Below are 21,172 nucleotides of genomic sequence, written 5' to 3' on the forward strand. Positions count from 1 at the left end.
TTCTTTCTCTAATTTGCATGGTTTGTGAAAAGGAAATTTACCATTACAGTGCTGGCAATCCAGTACCCTCCCCAATATCACATTTTGTGATTGTAAGGGACACTGCATAATATAGTATAATGCAGTGAATTGCATTTTATTTATATATTTCTGAAACAGTTGTAGGATATCATGAATATTTATTTCAAGATAAATTCTAGTACAGGATAGTCTGCATTACAACTAATTAGTCTGCATTACAACTAATTAATATCCTGTATTACAATGGTGTTGAAGAACCAGCATGGTGTAGTGATTAGAGTGTTGAAAAATCAATACTAAAATAAGATGTTCCCTGTCCCAAAAGGGCTCACTATCTAAAAATAAACATGAGGTAGAAACCAGCAACAACCATTTGAAGGATGCTGTTCTGGGTGTTGGATAGGTTCAGTTGCTCTTCCTCTGCTCAATATTACAGAATTGCCACTTCAAAAGGTGCCTTTGTGCTCATTTAACAGAGGGTTTTTAGATTTAAACAAAATAAATCTTTTTTAAAATTTAAACAAGTAAACTCAGTCTTGTTTTTCTAGGTTTGTCTTATTTATTATTGATTTAGCACACTTATGTACCACCAAAATAAAATGTCTCATGGTGGTTCACAGTTGGTTAGAAGAACTATGAATAATAAAAGCAATTAAAAACAGATGGTTAAAATTAAAATCAAATTTAAAGTTCAGTTAAAAGCCCAACTGAACAGGTGGGTCTGTAGGGCCCATCTGAAGGCCATCAAAGATGGTGCAGCTCTAACTTTTACACAGAGTGTGTTCAACAGTTCCAAGGAAATACAAAAAAGATTTGCCACTGAGTCACCACCAGATGAGCCAGTGGTAATTGCGGACAAACCTCCTCCAATCTTAATTGGCAGTAAGATTCATGACAAAGTCAGTGTTCTCTTAGATACCATGGGCTCAAGCTGTTAAGGGCTTTATAGGTAATAACTGACACATTTTATTTTGCCCAAAAACCTATTGGCAGCCAGTGTACTTCTTTTAAAACAGGAGTAATATTGTCCCTTCGGGTTATTCCAGAAACTAGGGATCTGTGAATCAATATGGGTACAAAACCATTTGTACCCAAATCTAGCTGATTCAGGCAATTTGTAGACAGAACAAATCACCCCTGTACTCAATTGCCCATATTTGGGTACAAAACAAATCACCCAGATTCAAACCCCCCAAAATTTGGGGATGTGGACCTCCATTTTGTGGCCACAGTTGGTTGGGTGGTAGTGCCCAATGGGTGGAAGCTACCACCCAAATTTCAAAGAAATTGTGTAAAGGGGTGATTTTAAACAATTTTTTGAAGTTGGCACGTCTTTATGGTAGATTCGGGATAGAAGAGTAGGGTGGGTGGTAGTGCCCCACTGGGTGCCTGCTACCACCTAGATTTCAAAGAAATTGGTGAAAGGGGTGATCTGTAATTTTTTTTTAAAGTTGGTGTATCTTTAAGTTTTCTCCTCATAGGGAAAAACTGGGATTTCAGCAGCCCCATAACTCCACTTTGAGGGGGGCGCACCAGCATTGCCCAGAGCGGGTTGTGGTGTGGTACACATAGGTGACAACCACCCCCAAAATCGCACCCATGGAGTACTGTGGGATTTATTGTTTTCAGTGTTTGAGGTGTTCTGAGAATAGATTCTTTGGTGGGAAATGAGAGCAGATTCTAAGTTCATTCATCATTTTGTACCAGAGATGATGAATGGACATCTTTGCTCATTCATAATCTTCTTTGGTGCAAAATGATGAGCAGTGATAGTGGAACTGATCATCTTTTTTTTTTAAAAAAAAAGGATTTTCTTTTTGCATTTTAAATTTTTATTGGCTTTTACAATAGCTTTAACATTCAAATTACATTCATTTATCTAATTCTACACATAAGTAAATGTTGCCTTCCCGCTTGCCTATCTGCACGATTCACAGTAACTATACATATAAACCATTGCTATAATAACATACATACTCCACAATACTACTCGATTTTATCCAACCCAACCTGCTGTTATTACTATATTTCAAACCCTACTGAAAAGTCCATATTAGAAAAATAATTCTTTAAGTAAAGCAAAAATGGTTCCCAATCTTCTTTAAAACATTCCAAATTTTCATGAACTGCTTGTCTTGGTTAATTCATAATCTTCTTTGGTGAAAAGTGATGAATGAACTTAGAAAGAATCCACACTCATTTCCATTTTATGGCTCATTTAGTTGAAAAAATGGGGCAAAGTTGGCAATATTTGGCTGATTTTTGGCCATTTTTGGACTTTATTTTTGTCCCCTGGGATGCCCTGGACCACTCTGCAGCATGGTAAGGTACCTTTGGGGGTGATGGGGAAGGAAAACTGGGGGCAAAGCCCACATTTCCCCTTTGATTTTTGGCCATTTTGAGCAGTCCTGGAATCTAACCCCCTGATTCCCATAGACCTCATGCCCTGTTATTCACGGATCCGCTCCCCCCACTCCCCAGGATGGAACCCACACGAATAATGGGGCTCTCTTGTATATGTGTATGTTAAAGAGCATCTTGAATACACTTGCACATGGTTTAATGGTTTGAAAGGTATTCTCTGGGAGGTGGATTGCTGACTATTCTTTTAAAAATATGTTCTGGTCCTGGCAAACACTAATGACTGAATGTGTGTAGTTGCTGATTTGTTCATATGGATAAACAGATTACGTCTGTTTGTTTGTTTTCTTTCAGATTCCACAAAGAAAATAAGAGATGTTCTGGAAGAATTTCATGGTAATGGTGTGCTAGCAAAATACAATCCCGAAGGGGTAATTTTTCTTCCTTATCTAACTTTAAATGTTTGCATTAATTGGTGGCAGTTCACATTCTGTGTTTGTGAATTCCTTTCCACACTATCTTGCATCTTCTAAAAGCATAAGATACTTTCTTTGTCGTCCAGTAGATAGAAAGTTACATACTAATAGCTCTGCTTTTTGCACACTAATAAGTCTGTTCAGATGATTGCTGCTATTTTTTGTTGATATTGTTCTTGACTTTGATGCAGTTGCTGATGTGGATATTTATTTTGATTGTGTTAATGTTTTTCTTGTTGTATTGCAATACAATGCAATACAATTGCATTTTATTGTACACTGCTTCAAGATATATTGATACACACTAGTATATAAATAAAGATAATTAATTTGGAGTGCACTGAATGTGACGCAGGGAAGCAGGATTGTGGTAGGAGGCCCCATTCCCAATAAAAACCACAGTAAGACAAACAATAATCACAATTAATAAAACCAGTGGTTAAGACAAATAGGTAAAACTCCAACTTCAGTACTATTTAAAATCTATTTAAGGCATGTGAGAATAGGATGGACTCTCATGTACCCTTTAAAGTTAAAAATAATCGCACCTGGTGAACATATCTGAAAATGGTGTCCATTACTAATAAATACAATTACTACTATAATTTGGTGTCCATTACTGAAAATACTCTCTCTGTTAACCACCTACTTAACTCCCAAAATGAAGACATTTGGAGAAGGGCCTCTGATGAACATAAGCAGAAGGAGAAGGGCCTCTGGATGAACATAAGACATAAGTTGGAGAAGCTGGAGAACGTAACTTGGAGAACGTAACTTGGAGAAGGGCCTCTGATGAACATAAGCTCAAGCGTTTCTTGAGCTGAATGGCCTCAAACAGTGGTACATCTGCTGGTAACCCCCAGACTGGCTTACTGCAATGCGCTCTATGTGGAGCTGCCCTTGTATGTAGTCCAGAAACTACAGTTGGTCCAGAATGCTGCAGCCAGGTTGGTCTCTGGGTCATCTCAGAGAGACCATGTAACTCCTGTATTGAAGGAGCTACACTAGCTGCCGATATGTTTCTGGGCAAAATACAAGGTGTTGGTTATAACCTATAAAGCCCTAAATGTCTTGAGCCCTGAGTATTTAAGATAATGTCTTCTTCGTCATGAATCCTACCGCCCACTGAGATCAGTTGAATAGGTTCGTCTGCATTTGCCACTTGCTCGTCTGGTGACCATTCAGGGACGGGCCTTCTCTGCTGCTGCCCCGAGGCTTTGAAATGCGCTCCCTAGTGAAATAAGAGCCTCCCCACCTCTGCCAGCTTTTAAAAAGTCTTTAAAGATGCATCTGTTCACCCAGGCTTTTAATTAATATTGTTTTAATAGTTTTAATGCTGTTTTAAAATATTCTTTTAAAAATTTTAAATTGTTGTAATGTTTTAACTTTTCATTTTTGTTTTAACTAATGTTTTACTTTCTGTTTTTATTTTGTTGTAAACCAAAATACAGACGTAGGTTTTGGGTGGTATAAACATATGTAAATAAATAAATAAGAACAGTCCTGTTGGATCATGCCAAAGGCCTATCTAGTCCAGCATCTTGTAGCACACTGTTGCCCACCAGGTACCTCTGAGAAGTCCACAGGCAAGAGGTGAGGGCATGCCCTCTTTCTTGCTGTTGTTCCCCTGCAACTGGTATTTAGAGGCGTCTTGCCTCTGAGGCTGGAGATGGCCTATAGTCACTGGAGTAGTAGCTATTGATAGACTAATTCTCCATGAATTTGTCTAAGCTCCTTTTAAAGCCATCCAAGTTAGTGGCCATTACAACATCCCATTGCAGATAATTCCACAGATGTATTATGTCATCCCTAAATTTGTCGGTCCTAAATTTCCTGGCCTTCAATTTCATGGGATTTCCTCTGGTTCTAGTGTTGTGAGAGAGGGAGAAAAAATTCTCTGTCCACTCTCTCTACTCCATTCATTATTTTATACACTTGATCATGTTCCCCCTAGTCACCTCTTTTCCATAATAAAAAGCCCCAGGTGTTGTAGTCTTGCCTCATAAGGAAGGTGCTCCAGCCCCCTGATCATCTTGGTTGCCCTCTTCTGCACTTTTTCCAGTTCTACAATGCCCTTCTCAAGATACGGTGACCAAAACTGCACGCAGTACTCAAAATCTGGCTGCACCACAGATTTGTATAAGGGCATTATAATATTAGCATTTTTATTTTCAATCCTTTTCCTAATGATCCCTAGCGTGGAATTTGCCTTCTTCACAGCTGCTGCACACTGATTTGACTCTTTTAATGAGCTGCCCACCATGACCCCAAGGTCCCTTCCCTGGTCATTCACTGACAGTTCAGACCCAATCAGTGTATATGTGAAGTTGGTGTTTTGTGTTTTGGATTCCTGCCCCCCCCCCCATACAGGTCAGTTTACACTTGCTTACATTGAACCACATTTGCCATTTTGTCGCCCAATCACCCAGTTCGGAGATATCTTTTTGGAGTTCCTCACAATCTGTTTTGAATTTCACTACCCTTTCACTAAATAGTTTAGTGTCATCTGCAAATTTGGCCACTCTGCTACTTACCCCAATTTCTAGATCATTTATGAGCAAGTTAAAGATCACTGGCCCCAGTACAGATCCCTGGGGTACCCCACTTCTTCCCTCCATTGTGAAAACTGTCAATTTATTCCTACCCTCTGTTTTCTGTTTTTCAACCAGTTTTGAATCCATACATGAATCTGTACCCCAGTTTACTTAAGAGCCTTTGTTGGGGAACTTTTTCAAAAGCTTTTTGGAAGTCCAAGTATACACTGTCAACCAGATCACCTTTATCCACATGCCTGTTGGCACTCTCAAAGAACTCACCATTAAGATCTTAAGATGAAGATCTTAATTGGCCGACAGGCAGGTTGTGCGAAAAGGCAGTATTTTAGATATCCAGGCCATTCAGGACTTTGAAGGTCAAAACCAATGTGAACCTAGAACTGGAAACCAGTGAAGATCTCTTAATAATGGTGTAGTGTGGTTGTGGCAGTCAATTCAAAGTAATAGTACTATGCATGTTTTACTCCAATTGATGTTTTCAACACTTGTCAAAATTGTCCCTGAGTACAATGGATTGCAGTCTTGTCAGGATGTTGCTAGAGCATGGATAAGATCATCTCTCTTACCAAGGAGAGAGAGTAGAGAGTTGCCAGATCATCTTTCCAAGAAGAAGTATCTCAACAGTCAAAGTTGCTGAAGGGTTCTATAAGCTGCTGAAACCACCTGGATGACCAATGGCTGAAATGGATCTGAGAGCACATCAAGTTCCATACTTGCCCCTTAAGGGACCCACCCAGAGTAGGCTTAGCCAACAGCACCTCTGCCTTGTCTATACAGTATTGAGCTTTAGCTTATTCATCTTCATCCAGGCTATTACTAACTCCAAGTACCAGCTCAGCATATCCACGGTAGCTGAATGATCTGCACATTAATGGGTTCCCAGTTCCAAAATCCAAGATGACCTCTCTCAGTGGTTTCTAAGATATGTTAAACAGCTTTATTAACATTTGTTTATAAATTTATTGGTAGCATAGCAAAAAAAGACTATCAAAAGCATATTTTTTTGGTTAATTTTCACTAGAAACATTTCTATATTCAGGCAAACCTAGTTACTCTCAGGGTTCCATTCCTCACCTACTACCACGAGTAACGAGGCATTGTGCCTGTGGAAAATGGGGTTAGGTTCCTGGATGGAAATAAAGTGGTGTGTGGGGTGGGAACGGCAAAAATAACTATTGCACTGTGCTCAGTGTGCCCAGCAGTGCTCCCCCCAAACTACAAAATGCCCCCCAAAACTGTGAAAAATGGGGCAAGAAGGCAAAAAATTGGGGGATTACTGTACTGTGCTCCGCAGGTACTCCTTGTGACCTCATTGTGTCCAGCAATGTCCCCCAAAGTGCAAAATGCCCCCCAAACCACAAAAAATCATGAAAAAATTCAGTTTAAAAAGAAATGAGCCGCAAAATGGCTCTTGCTTACAAATGTTTACAAAATGGTGGCCAGAAGTAATCTTGGGTGTTAATTAGTCATCCGTGGATATGCGAAAACGCAGATGGTGAGTCCGCAAATAGCAAGGTTTCTCTGTACTCTCTAGCAACACATAAGAAGAGGTTTTCATTGCATGGTTACTTTATTATTTACTCAGCTGAAAGTCTCATTTTGTGGCTAAATAATACTGTTTTAAAAGCAGAGATTGAAAACTGATAATGTTATTAATTATATATATTTCTTCCTTTTTGCATGCACTCCAGAAGCAGGATATTCTTAAACAAGTAAGCATCTGTGGTGGTGTTTTGACTGAAAACATAACTGAAGAATGCTATTGATTTGTGGATCTCTACCGAGGCAATATTATTTTTATGGCAAACTCTGGCATGGTTCACACAGTTGCTTCAGTCTAGGTTTAATATGGGCTACTGACATTAGTGTGATTGTGTGAACCCACCTCAAGGTGGTTTATGGCCCAAGATGAATCTCCGATTCCTTCTTTGGTATGGGTTCACATAATCTTGTTAATGTCAGTATGTAATCCACATTATAGCTAGATTTGAACAATTGTGTGAAGCAGGTCTCTGTTTTATATTTATCTCGTATTATTCTTGTGGTCAAGTATACTTCTGCAAAATTTAATTAGGAAACATATTCAATATGTACTTGATATACTAAATGATTACCTCTGTTTCATACCTTATACAAAATATTGTTGCTTCATTATCTGCACTTCCCCAGTGGTGTTATAACGTGCCACAGCAAGCCAGCCAGTTGGCCGGTCGCCATCATAATTTGCCACTGCAGAAGTAGTCAGTAGTGTTACTGGTGGCCAGAGGCAGTGAGGTGAGCAAGTGGGTGGGTACCTCCTGCCAGGTGGGCGCCCACTTGCTCACCTTGCTGCTCTGCCCGCTGCTGTGGCCTTCCATGGTGCATTATAATGATGTCATCATGATACACGGCAACATCATTACACATTCTGAAAGTCTGTGTGCATATATCACTCTTATCCATACACTTTTGCCAGACATAAGAAGTGCAACTTTTTAATTACAAATGTCACAATTGTTACAGTCTTTTAAATACTTTAATCTTCTTGATTTATACTAATCATGCTCTTCCTTTTCATTTGTGATTTTGATGTTATGCAGCTGTCAGGCTAAATAGAGCAAGGCATCTTACTTGCGTTTCATTCTTGTTAGGCAGTGAAGTCAACCTCATTTTTTGTAGCTGTTTATGTATGGGATTCTAAATTTAATGCTAGTGCATTTTTATAACAGGGAATGAATGAATGAATTTAGAGACAGTACAGACTACCAATATTTTCCCCACACAGTTCCTAAGAGCATAGTGCCATAATAAAATTCAACATTTTTGGAGTCATGGACCGGTACATTCTTTGTGCGCAGTTTCCCAGACCAGCAGTTAGTAAAGGGATCACCCCCCCTCCACCCTCAGGCACCCCCCAAAAACAATTTGAATCAGGGGAAGGCACTGCTGCTGCAAGCTCTCCAGAACTCATTTCTAGGCAGGCAGCCCTCACTGCTGGGATAACACTCATTTAGCTTTTTCGAAATGAACATTCCCCCAACAGCGAGGGCTGTCTGCCTAGAAATGAACTCCAGAGAGCTCCCAGCAACAGAGGCCCCCACCAGCTGTTTTGTAGGAGGGATTAATTCTTCATGGACTGGCACGGACCGGCACTCAACTGCTCATGGACCGGCACCGGTCCATGGACTGGTGGTTGAGAAGCACTGCTATAAATTGTATAAATAAAAAGGTGATATCAATCTTAAATATGAAGAATACTTCAAAATAATCCTTCTATCTAAACAGCTCAATTCAGATGTACTTTTGTCTGATCACCAAGCCATGGCAAACATCCCATCACCTTCTCATTTCTTAGCGGGCATTTCCATCCACTTTCAATTTTGGAGATAAATATGATTAACATTATATGTGAACCATTTTCACTAACCATAGATATTCCAAACCACAGTCTTGTAAGCCTGGTCTTGGCTTTAAACTGGCATTTGGTATAGTAATAGTGAACATTTTGGTGCAGCCATTTAATTACTAATGGGAATTTAGAATTTAATGTCAGCTGAAATAAGACGAGTATGCATTATGCAGCAAACACTTACTTGTAGTGGCTGGCCTGTAAAGAAGATTACTCAAAGTAGTCCCATTGAAATTCAGTGATCATGTTAGGCATCATCTGACTTGTCCTTTTAATTTCAATGGGACTCTTGTGAGTAATTTTCATCATAGTGTCAGCGAGTATTTCTGCTGCTGTCTACAGCAATATATAAAATAATGTCCTGATATGTCCAGATGTAGCTAATATCTTGTCTTTCTCCACAGACCATTGATTTAGAAGGTTTCAAGTTATTTATGAAAACCTTTCTTGAGGCTGACGTGCCAGATGAATTTTGTGAACATCTCTTTACATCATTTGGCACAAAGGTCCTGCATAGTAGCCCTATGGTAAAGAATAAGCCCCCTCTTCTCCCAGGAGGTAAGTGGTTGCTTAAAATATATTGTTATGAGTTTGGCTTCCTTGGTTATTGTGAGTGGGCTTATCAATATGGGTTTGCCTCAGTAGTTACGTAATGGGTGTTCAGGGACTTAATGAAAAGGCCTTAATGCTCCTACTTGGTTCTCCATATTTTTGGATGTTTCAGACTTAAGCTTGTGGGAGAGGCAGAAAAGCAGTAGACGTAGTCCTCATTTGAGCTGTGAGAGAGGTTCATACTGAAAGCTAGGAATTCAGCTTGGAATGAGTTTTGATACATGTTTGCAATATAGAAGGGAGGAAAGGTACTGGGGCAGGGATTTGGAATGGGGAACGTTTAAGTATTTCTCCTGTTTACTTATCCATCAGTTTCTCCCTCCTTAACAAAACTCCAAAGTTTCCAGCTAAAAAATGAGCCTTCAGCCTACCTTTATATGCAGTTTTGTGTAACTTCAACTCGAATCTGACAGATTATTACATAGAGAGCATTTGAAGATCTTTGCTCAGGAGGTACATGCGGCAAAGAAGCAATTCTTTTCCTCCTGTTTCACATCTGCAAGTTCACATCTGGCGGAGTTGTTCAGGGTCATGAAGGGGCTAATGTGTGCCCCTTTTCTTATTCGGGTTGACAGATTCAGACTCCACAATTGTTACAGAGTCTGATGCCTAGGTGTTCAGCAGCTCCTCTTATGTAATGATCCTGGATCAGTTTCAGTTTGTGACCCCTGAGGATGTGGACAAGTTGCTTGGAATGGTACGGCCTACCACCTGCCCTCCTGATCCTTGCCTGTCATGGCTTATAATATCTGGCAGGGAGGCTGTTGTAGGGGGACTGCTAGAGATCATAAATGTTTCTCTGAGGGAGGGAAGGATGCCTCCTTGTCTTAAGGAGGCAACCATTAGACCGCTTCTGAAGAATCCTGCTTTGGATCCCTCAGTTAGTGATGTGCATGGTCCGGAGAAGTCCGGACCGGCACCGAAGGGGGGCCTTGTTTTTAGGGCGGGGAGGGCTTGCTTAGCCCTCCCGCCTCCTTGCCCCCGCCAGCGCCCGTATTTAACAGTATAGGGGCGCTGGAAACCAGCCCCCCCCGCTGCGGCGGCGGCGAAAGAACTCCCCAAGCCAGCCAGCCAGCCCTCCCTCCCTCCCAGCTAGCTGCCCGCCCGCACACCCACCCACCCGCTCACTGGATAAGAAACGAGAGGAGCTCCGGCACAGAGCTCCTCTCGTTCGGAAGGCCTCCTGCAGAATGGCGGCTTGCGCGCGCATGCGTGCGCCACAAAGCACACCGTTCTCCGGAGGCCCGGTCTACCCGCCGGGAAAGGGCCGGGTAGACCGGGCCTCCGATCGCCGGAGGCCCGGTCTACCCAGCGATCGGAGGCCCGGTCTACCCGGCCCTTTCCCGGCGGGTAGACCGGGCCTCTGGAGAACGGCGTGCTTTGCGGCGCGCGCAAGCCGCCATTCTGCAGGAGGCCTTCCGAACGAGAGGAGCTCTGTGCCGGAGCTCCTCTCGTTTCTTATCCAGTGAGCGGGTGAGCGAGCGGGTGGGTGGGTGTGCGGGCGGGCAGCTAGCTGGGAGGGAGGGAGGGCTGGCTGGCTTGGGGAGTTCTTTCGCCGCGGCGGCGGCAGGGGGGGGGCAGCTGGTTTCCAGCGCCCCTATACTGTTAAATACGGGCGCTGGCGGGGGCAAGGAGGCGGGAGGGCTAAGCAAGCCCTCCCGCCCTTAAAGGCATACCCCCCACCCGGACCCGAACCAGGCAGGGCCGGACCGGTCCGGCAGTTCGGCCATTCTTTGGAATGGCCGCTGGACCGGTTCGGGCACACTGCTACCCTCAGTTAAGCAATTACAGGCCTGTCTCCAACCTTCCATGGCTGGGCAAGGTGATTGAGAAGGTGGTGGCCTTCCAGCTCCAGGTGGTCTTGGAGGAATCTGATCATCTAGACTTATTTCAAAATGGCTTTGGGGTGGGCTGTGCAGTGGAGACTGCCTTGGTCGGCCTGATGGATGATCTTCAATTGGGAATTGACAGAGGGAGTGTGACTCTGTTGGTCCTTTTGGATCTTTTGGTGGCTTTCAATACTATTGACCATAGTATCCTTCTGGAACATCTGAGGGGACTGGGGTTGGGAGGTACTGCTTTGAAGTGGTTCCACTCCTATCTCATGGGCAGATTCCAGATGGTGTCCCTTGGAGACTGTCCTTCTTCAAAATCTGAACTTTAGTATGGTGTCCCTCAGGGCTCCATATTGTCTCCGATGCTGTTTAACACATTCATGAAACCGCTGGGAGAGATCATCAGGAGTTTTGGTGCAGGGTGTTATCAATATGCTGATGATACCCAAATCTATTTCTCCATGTCAACATCATCGGGAGAAGTCATAACCTCCCTAAACGCCTGCCTGGAGGAAGTAATGGGCTGGATGAGGGATAACATACTGAGGCTGAATCCAGATAAGATGGAGGTACTTGTGCGGGGTTGAAACTTGGAAAACAATTTTGATCTGTCAACAATTTTGGCCTGTTCTGGATGGGGGTCACTGTGAGACTGCCTTTGTATGCATTCTGGAAACTGCAGTTGGTCCAGAATGCAGCGGCCAGTTTGGTCTTTGGGTCATCTAGGAGAGATCATATTACTCCTGTGTTAAAAGAACTACACTGGCTGCTGATAAGTTTCTGGGCAAAATACAAGGTGCTGGTTATTACCTATAAAGCCCTAAACAGCTTAGACCCTGGGTATTTAAGAGAACATCTTCTTCACCATGAGCCCCACCGCCTGTTAAGATAGTCTGGAGAGCTTTATCTATGGTTGCCTCCAACTTGTCTGGCGGCTACTTGGGAATGGGCCTTCTCTGTTGCTGTCCCTGGACTTTGGAATGTACTCCCCATTGAAATAAGAGCCTCCCCATCTCTGGCAACTTTTAAAAAGGCACTGAAGATACATTTATTCACCCAGTCTTTTAATTAGATTTATAGTTTTAAAAATTTAATGCTGGGTTTTAAATGTTTTTAATGTGTTAAATGATTTTAATTGATTTGATGTTTTAAATGATTTTTATTGTAAATTGCCCAGAGACTCAAGTTTGGGCTGCATAGAAATATGTTTAAACAAACAAACAAATAAATAGTAGTTTGCCCTGAGCTTCATTGTGAACAGCCTAAATCATATAAATTATTCTCTTTCTGTGTTAATCCACCCCTGTTCTCTCTTAATATCCTTTGTATATCAAAAATCTCATGGAGAGTAGAGCTCTGAATTTTCCATTAAAACACAAAGTTTTAATCTTGGTGCTTAAGAGCACTATTGCTTAGTTATTATTTAGGCTCTTTCTAGCTACAATCTACTACATAGCTACACCCACACAAGTCCCATTGAAATTACTAGGCTCTAACTGCATCTGGATTGCTACCTTAGTTTTTATCAATAGTTTAATTACCCTATTTTGTTTTGATAATGATAACACTCCTCAAGGATTATTGTTAATGCATACTAGGTTTTGTTTCTCACAATAAAGCAAGAAACGGAGTGTGCCAGAGCTACTTTTTAAAAACATGTGCTCTTGAATTTGATTTTGATGGCATTTTAAATACAGTCTTTAAGAGCAAATTAGTTTAAAGGAAAGTAGCTGATATCCTGACTAACAAAGCAGACATGTAAATAAATATCTGCATGCTAAATAAATAAAAAAAAATGTAAGCAGCAGCTATGGGGATGCTGTGGGATAACCCCCACTGCTCTCTTTGCTTCAGTTATGCATGTGTTCTGCAACATAGAGAGTGGACACTTCTTCATTAGTCCTCTCCTGCACTTCAGAAGCCACTATCATAGTGGAAACTTGTTGCTGAGAGCAGTGACGTGTTTCTGCTGTGACAGAGGACTTTGAAAGTACAGAAGAGTGCTCTCGAAGAAGTGCCTGCTTGCTCCATTGCTGCACAATGCAGGCATAATAGAGGCAGATGGAACAGTGAGGGGCAGTCCTGCTGAATCCCCATATCTTCTGCTTACAGGACCAATTCATTAGTCAGGGTGTCAAATACCAAAAGTATTTTACCAACATTCTTGCAAAGCTAACTGGAGAAGTAAAAGCAGTGTTCTTCCATTGTGAGGCCTGGGAGCCAGTGGCAGCTCCCATTGACCTTGACTGTGAAGTTGAATGCTCTGCATAGCCCCCTGGTACTATGTGGAAGTGACTGATCACATTGCACAGTAGTGGACTTTGCCCAGCATTGATGGGACTCCTTTAAGGGAAAGGGAGCTTTTGAGTGTGCCCATGCCATCTTGGAACATGTACACACAAGAACATGTTATGATTCTATCATTAGGGGCATAGAGAGATGGGTCTGTGTCCCATGTGTAGACCACATGGTGACTTGCCTGCCTGGTGCGAAGGTTGTGGACATCACGCAGCGTCTGGATAGGCTGTTAGTTAGTGTTGGGGAGGAGTCAGCAGTCATGGTACATGTCGGCACCAGTGATGTTGGGAAATGCAGTCAGGATCCTGGAAGCTAAATTTAGGCTGCTAGATAGCATACTGAAGTCCAGGACCCCTAGGGTAGCATTCTCTGAAGTGCTACCTGTTCCACGTGCAGGGCCAGTGTGACAGGCAGAGCAGAAGGGGTCTCAATGCATGGATGAAACGGTGGTGCGGGGAGAAGGAGTTTAGATTTGTTAGGCATTGGAATAAATTTTGGGGCAAGCAAAGCCTGTACAAGAGGAGTGGGCTCCATTTGAACCAAGATGGAACCAACCAGCTGGTGCTTAAAATAAAAAAGGTCGCAGAGCAGCCTGTAAAATGATGCCTGGGGGATTGCCGAGGAACTGGGTGGTAGCTGATTTGGCAAGCAAAATCCCCTAAAGCACGATAGTGCAAACACTTTTGATAAATCAGAAGGTGACAGAGTGGACTCAGGAGTAGATCAGAAGGAAACGTATGACAGCTGGTCAAATGAAGTTAAGAGAGATAGCACATGCCAATGCCTGATAAGAGATCATATACCAATGCCAGAAGATTCCAAGCGAAGAAGGGAGAGCTTGAGTGCTTCGTCACTAATGGAGTGCTTAGTCACTAATGAAAACATAGATATGGTGGGCATAATGGAGACCTGGTGGAATGGTGAAAACCAGTGGGACACAGTTATTTCTGAATATAAACTCTACAAAAGGGACAGGGAGGGGAGGATCGGGGGTGAAGTAGCACTTTATATTGAAAAAGGGATAGAATCCAACAATCAAGAAAACCTAGGAGGACCAGAGTCTTCCACAGAATAATTATGAGTGACAATCCAAGGACTGAAGAGAAATGCGTTATTTGGGACATGCTATCTCCCTCTGAATCAAAAGGATGAAAATGACCTGGAGTTGCAGAAGCAAATCAAAGAGAGACAGAGCTGTAATAATGGGTGGTTTCAATTACCCTCACATACACTGGGCAGATTCATGTGCGGGTATTGACAGAGAGGCCAAATTTCTAGACATGCTAAATGACTGTGCCTTAGAACAGAACCAACCAGAGAGATGGTGACCTTGGACTTCAATCCTGAGTGGTGCCCAGGATCTTGTGTAAGATGTCAGAGTTGCAGAACCATTGGGGAACAGTGACCATCCAATTCAGCTTAAATGCAAGTAGATCATTGCCAAGGAAGTCCAACACTGATGCGTTGGACTTTAGAAGAGGAAACTTCTAAAGAATGAGGGAACCTGTAAGAATCACTCCAGAAAGCATGGAACCATGAGAGCCAGTGTGGTGTAGTGGTTAAAGTGCTGGACTAGGACTGGAGAGACCCGAGTGCAAATCTCCATTCAGCCATGAGACTTGCTGGGTGACTCTGGGCCAGTCACTTCTCTCTCAGCCTAACCTATTTCACAGGGTTGTTGTGAGGAGAACCTTAAGCATGTAATACACTGCTCTGGGCTCCTTGGAGGAAGAGTGGGATATAAATGTAAAAATAATAATAAAGCCACAATAATAGAAGCTCAGTTGGAATGTATACCAAGAAGGAGGAAAGGTACCACCAAGTTCAGGAGGATGCTAGCATAGATAACAAGTAGAGTCAGGGAAGCTATAAAAGGGAAGAAGACTTCATTCAGAAAATGGAAGTCCTGCCCAAATGAAGAGAACAGGAAGGAACATAAACTCTGGCAAAATAAATGCAAGGAGACAATAAGGGATGCAAAAAGATAGTATGAGGAGCACATAGCTAAAAGTGTCAAGGGGAATAACAAAAACTTCTTTAAATATATCAGCAGCAGAAAACCTGCCAGGAAGGCAGTCGGACCCTTAGATAATGAGGGCGTGAAAGGGATTATTTTATTTTTATTTATTTTATTTATTTTACATTTATATCCTGCTTTTCCTCAGAGGAGCTCAGAGCGGTACATGGTTATGTTTATGGTACATGGTTATGTTTATCTTCCCAACAACCCTGTGAGATAGGTTAGGCTGAGAGATACATTGCAGAGAAGCTAAATAAGTTCTTTGCATCTGTCTTCACGGCGGAGGACACTGGCCATATACCTTCTGCGGAACTGACCTTCTAAGGCTTCGAGGCTGAAGAACTCAGCCAATTTGAGGTGATGAAAGAGGATGTTCTAAATTGCCTTGAAAAACTAAACATTAACTAATCTCCAGGGCCAGATGGAATCCACCCAAGAGTTCTGAAGGAACTCAAATGTGAAATTGCTGATCTCTTAGCAAAAATATGTAACTTGTCCCTACAGTCAGGCTCTGTACCAGAGGACTGGAAAGCAGCTAATGTAACACCAATTTTCAAAAAGGGATACAGGGGGGATCTGGGAAATTACAGGCCGGTTAGCCTAACTTGGGTGCCGGGTAAATTGGTGGAAAGCATACTTGAGGACAAAATAGTTAAACACATAGAAGAATGGACCTTGCTGAAGAAGAACCAGCATGGGTTCTGCAAGGGCATGTATTGCCTCACTAACCTTTTGGAGTTCTTTGAGAACATCAACAAGGATGTGGATAAAGGTGATCCGGTTGACACAATATAATTGGATTTCTAAAAAGCTTTTGAAAACTTCCCCACCAAAGGCTCTTGAGTCAACTTAGCAGTCATGGAATAAGGGGCCAGGTTCATGTGTGGATTTGTAACTGGGTGAAGGACAGGAAACAGAGGATAGGAATAAATGGATCGTTTTCACAATGGAGGGAAGTAAGAAATGGGATCCCCCATGGATCTGTACTGGGACCAGTGCTCTTTAACTTGGGGTAAGTAGTTGAAGTAAGCAGCAAGTGGCCAAATTTGCACATGACACTAAACTATTTAGGGTAGTGAAATCCAAAACAGATTGTGAGGAGCTCCAAAAGGATCTCTCCAAACTGGGGGAGTGGACAACAAAATGGCAAATGCAGTTCAATGTAAGCAAGTGTAAAGTGATGCATACTGGGGCCAAAAAACCCAACTTCACATATATGCTGATAGGACCTGAGCTGTCAGTGTCTGGGGTCACCGGGTGGACAGGTGACCCTTGGGGTCGTGGTGGACAGTTCGTTGAAAGTGTCAACTCAATGCACGGCAATATTGAGAAAGATAAATCCCATGCTAGGGCTCATTAGCAAGGGGATTGAAAATAAGAATGCTAGTATTTTAATGCCTTTATACAACTCTATGGTGTGACCACATTTGTAGTATTGTGTACAATTCTGGTCACCGTATCTTGAGGATATTGTAGAACTTGAAAAGGTCTGCAGAAGCAGACAATCAAGATGATCAGGAGCCTGGAACACCTTCCCTATATAAAATTATGCATGGAGTAAAGAAAGTGGACAGAGAAATGTTTCTTCCTCTTTCACAACACTGGAACCAGGGGCCGTCCCATGAAACTGAACATTGGGAAATTTAGGACCAACAAAAGGAAGTACTTTTTCACACAGCGCATAATTAAGTGGAAGTGGAAGACCACTGACTCGGCAAAGACTGTGGTCTTCTTGGTGTTCTGTAAGATCACCCAGCAAATTTTTTTTAAAAAAATGAAAAGGAAAAAGTCACCACTCTATCATTATGGTCCTTCCATACATCTCAGAACTGCATTTGCCATTTTGTTGTCCACTCCCCCAGTTTGGAGAGATCCTTTTGGAGCTCCTCACAATCTGTTTTGGATTTCACTACCCTAAATAGTTTAGTGTCATGTGCAAATTTGGCCACTTGCTGCTTACTTCAACTACTTACCCCAAGTTAAAGAGCACTGGTCCCAGTACAGATCCATGGGGGATCCCATTTCTTACTTCCCTCCATTGTGAAAACGATCCATTTATTCCTATCCTCTGTTTCCTGTCCTTCACCCAGTTACAAATCCACACATGAACCTGGCCCCTTATTCCATGACTGCTAAGTTGACTCAAGAGCCTTTGGTGGGGAAGTTTTCAAAAGCTTTTTAGAAATCCAATTATATTGTGTCAACCGGATCACCTTTATCCACATCCTTGTTGATGTTCTCAAAGAACTCCAAAAGGTTAGTGAGGCAATACATGCCCTTGCAGAACCCATGCTGGTTCTTCTTCAGCAAGGTCCATTCTTCTATGTGTTTAACTATTTTGTCCTCAAGTATGCTTTCCACCAATTTACCCGGCACCCAAGTTAGGCTAACCGGCCTGTAATTTCCCAGATCCCCCCTGTATCCCTTTTTGAAAATTGGTGTTACATTAGCTGCTTTCCAGTCCTCTGGTACAGAGCCTGACTGTAGGGACAAGTTACATATTTTTGCTAAGAGATCAGCAATTTCACATTTGAGTTCCTTCAGAACTCTTGGGTGGATTCCATCTGGCCCTGGAGATTAGTTAATGTTTAGTTTTTCAAGGCAATTTAGAACATCCTCTTTCATCACCTCAAATTGGCTGAGTTCTTCAGCCTCGAAGCCTTAGAAGGTCAGTTCCGCAGAAGGTATATGGCCAGTGTCCTCCGCCGTGAAGACAGATGCAAAGAACTTATTTAGCTTCTCTGCAATGTATCTCTCAGCCTAACCTATCTCACAGGGTTGTTGGGAAGATAAACATAACCATGTACCATAAACATAACCATGTACCGCTCTGAGCTCCTCTGAGGAAAAGCAGGATATAAATGTAAAATAAATAAAATAAATAAAAATAAAATAATCCCTTTCACGCCCTCATTATCTAAGGGTCCGACTGCCTTCCTGGCAGGTTTTCTGCTGCTGATATATTTAAAGAAGTTTTTGTTATTCCCCTTGACACTTTTAGCTATGTGCTCCTCATACTATCTTTTTGCATCCCTTATTGTCTCCTTGCATTTATTTTGCCAGAGTTTATGTTCCTTCCTGTTCTCTTCATTTGGGCAGGACTTCCATTTTCTGAATGAAGTCTTCTTCCCTTTTATAGCTTCCCTGACTCTACTTGTTATCTATGCTAGCATCCTCCTGAACTTGGTGGTACCTTTCCTCCTTCTTGGTATACATTCCAACTGAGCTTCTATTATTGTGGCTTTATTATTATTTTTACATTTATATCCCACTCTTCCTCCAAGGAGCCCAGAGCAGTGTATTACATGCTTAAGGTTCGCAAGGGACTGGAGAGATTGGCTGGGAGCAAGAAATGGCTGCCTGGGACTCTGGAGGAAGGCAGGCAGAGCCCTGCAGCGAGGGCTGCCTGCTTAAAAATTAGCTCCAGAGAGCTCCCAGCAGTGGCAGCAGTGGCAGCGCCCCCCACCAGCTTGAAATGGGGTGTGTGTAGTGCCCCTTCTAGCAAATTACCCTGGCCACCCAGGTGAATTCTGTGTTAGTTATCTTTTATCTGACAGCAATGACAAAGTCACTTATTCAGTCACTAAGTTTTGCCTTGTTGCCATTAGAATTCATAGTAGAAGAGTACATGTATAGTTTGATTTCATGAAGTTTATGAATACCTGGTTTAGTTATTGTTACTGTTTGGACTGTATGTATGTATTTTTCTGGTCAGCTACTGCAACTAAATTGAACTTGAACAATCAGGGGTGTAGCAAGTTGGAGTGGGCCTAGAGATAAGATTTTAAAATGCCCCCCTGCTCACTGAAGCTCAGCTCATGAAATAAAGAAATCTTAAATGAGGCTGAACAGTGGTAACAAAAAGTATATACGTGTGTGTGTGTGTGTGTGTGTGTGTGTGTGTGTGTGTACACACCCCCTATGTGCCACCACAGAACATCATCCTAAATTATTTTTTTTAAAGTTTTGTCAATTGTGGATGATGCAAGTCATTTAATGGTACTAGAGAAAGACATGCTATTTTGGTAGCTCCAGGTCTTAACATCCACATCAATTTTGGAGGATGAATACAACTGAAGGAAGCCTGGGTGGGTGTGCTGCTGGGGGAGTCAGTCATGTGACTTGCCTCTCCCCCCCCCCCAAGGCAGTGGGCCCCCAGACAACTGTCTCCCCTTGCCCTATTATAGTTATGCCCTTGTGAACAGTACTGAGCTCGGTGGACCAACGGTCTGAGTCAGTATAAGGCAGCTTCCTATGAACCCGTGTAGACTATCTACAGTAAGTAAGGTCACAAGGAAGCTATCAAGTTCATTAAAACTCTTTACCAGGCTGGATGTTGAGCAAAAAATAGGGGGGATGGTGAGAAGAATAAGTTGCTGTGCGTAATGAAAAAGCTCCAGTCTGCAGTTTATAATAATCTTAAAATGGAATGAAGAATTTTCTTTTGGTAGGCTGTGCTTGGTGCAAACAGATCTAAAATTACACAATAGGGATGGAGAAGATTCTCTGACTGTGCAGTAAGATAATATTACAGGTAAAAGTCATTTTCCTTCTGATGTTAAGTAAACACAAAAAGAACGTAATATGAATATTATTTCAGGTTTGCGAATTACTAAAAGTCTGAGTACATCACGGACTCCAACTCCTACTTTGCACATACCCGAAGTAATCCAGTTGAAAGACATTGTTTGCTATCTTTCCCTTCTTGAAAGAGGACGACCGGAAGACAAACTAGAATGTATGTACTGTATGTGAAGCAAGTAAAGGTTGATTGGGGGGGGGGGACAATTTAATTGATCTTTTTGAATCCTCAATTAACCATATGAATGTACTCTGAGAAATTACTTGTGGATAAGCTTTACAATGTAGCTGAGACTCTGTTCAACTCTGTGTCTTGGCTCTGACAAATTAGATTGTATACTACATGGACATTTACTTGTATAGATTGGATTTTGATATTCTAAACACATTCGTTAGTAAGGCTTGGATCTGACAGGAACGTGTGCACGCTGGCACGTCGGCAACTTCTGGTCATATCCAGAAGACAAGGGCAACAGGGAGGTATGCTCCCGTCCCCATGGGCATTAATGAACACAGATGCCAGCAGGGGAAAAGCCGCGGGAGGGGTAAATGCAACCTCCCCTGTTCTAAAGGGAGACCCCCGCCACGTTCAAACCGGTGGTACCACTGATTCTGTGTACATCCCTAATTCAAGCCTGCTTACTAGCCTAGTCCCCTGATCCCAGATGTGTAGGGGGAAGAGTATTCAGTGCTAAGGGTTCATGGTGTATATATGCTCAAAAGGACATGCCCTGGTTCAAATTAAGCCTTGCCCATAAGTAATAAACTCTGCAGATGTAGTAAATCACATGTTTGGCTTACAAAGCCTACTTTATTTGTGACACAATGCAAGTAAAGTGTTATCTTTTTATTAAGGCAGTCTGCTGGTTAAGAGGATGCTTTCAAAGTATGCAGAGATCGTCAGACAGGGAAGAAGCACAGAAAGTAGCCTTAATGTCATAAACTCTTAGCAACAGATGTGGGTTCAATAAAACAGATTGCCTTACCTAACTAATTAAAAAAATAAATAAATAGGCTTTGGGAGA

At 42.3% G+C, this 21,172-nt stretch overlaps 1 protein-coding gene across 4 annotated transcripts in view; it reads left to right on the top strand.

Moving 5' to 3' along the window:
* Window positions 1-21,172, top strand: part of DGKB (diacylglycerol kinase beta) — a 418,263-nt gene that overhangs the window by 76,438 nt on the left and 320,653 nt on the right. For all 4 annotated transcript variants that reach the window (XM_053261933.1, XM_053261935.1, XM_053261932.1 and 1 more), the window contains exons 3-6: window positions 2,737-2,813; window positions 7,105-7,125; window positions 9,206-9,359; window positions 20,167-20,304. In XM_053261933.1, the coding sequence (XP_053117908.1) occupies window positions 2,737-2,813; window positions 7,105-7,125; window positions 9,206-9,359; window positions 20,167-20,304 (390 nt within the window). The remainder of the gene's footprint in view (window positions 1-2,736; window positions 2,814-7,104; window positions 7,126-9,205; window positions 9,360-20,166; window positions 20,305-21,172) is intronic.

This window comes from Hemicordylus capensis, chromosome 6 (genome assembly GCF_027244095.1).
Source record: "Hemicordylus capensis ecotype Gifberg chromosome 6, rHemCap1.1.pri, whole genome shotgun sequence".
Lineage (NCBI taxonomy): Eukaryota > Metazoa > Chordata > Lepidosauria > Squamata > Cordylidae > Hemicordylus > Hemicordylus capensis.